Genomic DNA, 2384 nt, shown 5'->3' with positions numbered 1-2384 from the left:
CTCTCCTGTGTAAACTTTCCGATGTGGCATTAAACTGTGCTTTACAACAAATGCCTGGTCACATTCAGCACATTGATATGGTGTCCCTCCTGTGTGTGTTAGGTGGTGTATTAATTTTTGCTTTTCAATAAATATTTTGTCTCAATCTGTGCATTTATACAGTTTCTGCCCAGTGTGGACTTCCTGATGTAGGGCTAACCTTTGATTTGTAATAGATCCCATGTCACATTCTGCAGACCCCCGGTTTGGACACTCTAATGTTGCATTAATTGTGACTTTCTAATAAATGCATTCTCACATGCAGTTCAGTTGAATGGCCTCTCCCCAGTGTGAACTTTCAGATGGTGTGTGAAATTTTGCTTTGCAATAAATGTTTTGTCACATTCTGTACATTTATATGGTTTCTCCCCAGTGTGGACTATCTGATGTACTATTAACCTTTGCTTTGTAATAAATGCCTTGTTGCATTCTGTACATTCATATGGTTTCTCCCCTGTGTGGACTCTCTGATGTACTATTAACCTGTGCCTTGTAATAAATGCCTTATCACATTCAGTACATTCATAGGGTTTCTCTCCTGTGTGAACTTTCAGGTGGTGTATTAATGTTTGCTGTACAATAAATCTCTTGTCACATTCTGTACATATATACGGTTTCTCCCCAGTGTGGATTTTCAGATGTTTTGTTAGGTTTCTATGGGTAATAGATGCCTTGTCGCATTCAGTGCATTCATAGGGTTTCTCACCAGTGTGTACTTTCTGATATCGCATTAGATGTGACTTTCTAATAAATGCCTTCTCACATTCTGTACACTCATAGGGTTTCTCTCCTGTGTGGACTTTCTGATGCTCTGTTAGATGTGCCTTTCTACTTAATGCCTTCTTGCAATCAATACAGTTGAATGGTCTCTCTACAGTGTGGACTTTTTGATGTTGCCTCAGCTTTTCATTTGTTATAAATGCCTTTTCACACTCAGCACATTGATATGGTTTCTCTCCTGTGTGGACTTTCTGATGTTGTGTTAGGTATCCATTGGTAATATAAGCCTTGTCGCATTCAGTACATTTATAGGCTTTCTCACTAGCGTGGATTTTTTTATGCTGTTTTAGATGCTTCTTTCTTTGGAACACTTTATTACATTCTGTACATTGATATGGTCTCTCTCCACTGTGGGCTATTTGATGTCGCTTCAGCTCTCCATTTGTAATAAATGGCTTGTCACATTCAGCACATTGATATGGTCTCTCTCCTGTGTGAACTTTCAGGTGGTGAATTAATGTTTGCTGTGCAATAAATCCCTTATCACATTCAGTGCATTTATACGGTTTCTCCCCAGTGTGGATTTGTTTATGCTGCTTTAGGGTTGTCTTGCTTTGGAACACTTTATTACATTCTGTACATTCACACAGATCCTCCCCAGTATGGAGTTTCCTATGTAGCTTTAGATAATCCTTACATTTGAATGCTTTATTACATTCAGTACATTTATATGGTTTCTCGCCACTATGGACTTTCTGATGTTGCTTCAGCTCTGCATTTGTTATAAATGCTTTGTCACACATTATACATGGATATGGTTTCTCCACAGTGTGGACCTTCTGATGTCGTTTTAGCTGTCTATTTGTTTTAAATGCTTTGTCACATTCATTGCATTTATACATTTTCTCCCCATTGTGGACTTTCTGATGTTGTTTTAGAAGGACCATTGGTAATAAATGCCTTGTCACATTCTGTACATTTGTACGGCTTCTCACCAGAGTGGATTTTTTTATGCTGCCTTAGATTCTTCTTCCTATGGAATACTTTATTACATTCTGTACATTGATATGGTTTCTCTTCCACGTGGACACTCTGATGCTGCATTAGGTCTTCCATTGCAAAGAACATTTTTCCACAGTAAGTCCATCCATATTGTTCTTCTCTTGAATGAAGTTTCTGATGTTGCACTTGCTCTTTCTCTGCCTGTGTTGCCACGTTCCAAATATTCATATGGTTTCTCCTCTGCGGGTTCTGATACCAGGTAAGCTCTTGCTTCGTAATGAACACCTCACCAGACTTGCTTCGGCATGTCAGTGTGTTAGGTCTTCAATAACTATCATCTGATGCCCAAGAGCCAAGTATAGACCTCATTGAACCATTTGGGTTTTCTGTTGTAGAAAATGACTTTACCGAGGCATTAGGCTTCAAGGGAAGTGATTTTGATGTATACTGTTTTTTACATCACTTCCTACATGAGTAGTGTTTAATGGCTTTACCTTGTTCATTTATCACTGCATTTATTTCACCTGTTAGATTGAGAAAAAGAAACACTGAGTAAACTGAAATGCACAATCCATCACCAAACTCTATTAGCATTTAATAAGACATGTATTTGTCCATATAGA

The 2384-nt window shown here is 38.3% G+C and overlaps 1 protein-coding gene across 1 annotated transcript; it reads right to left on the bottom strand.

Annotated features, from left to right (window-relative positions):
• Window positions 1-305: 305 nt before the first annotated feature.
• On the bottom strand, window positions 306-1989 carry LOC146822414 (uncharacterized). Its single transcript, XM_085610051.1, has 2 exons — window positions 1737-1989; window positions 306-1678 (listed from the first exon to the last, which is right to left on the bottom strand). Exons 1-2 carry the CDS (start codon window positions 1987-1989, stop codon window positions 306-308), a joined length of 1626 nt encoding a protein of 541 aa, XP_085466177.1.
• Window positions 1990-2384: the final 395 nt, after the last annotated feature.

The sequence above is a fragment of the Triturus cristatus genome, chromosome 6 (assembly GCF_964204655.1).
Source record: "Triturus cristatus chromosome 6, aTriCri1.1, whole genome shotgun sequence".
Taxonomy (NCBI): Eukaryota; Metazoa; Chordata; class Amphibia; order Caudata; family Salamandridae; genus Triturus; species Triturus cristatus.
This window is presented reverse-complemented; position numbering and strand designations above follow the sequence as displayed.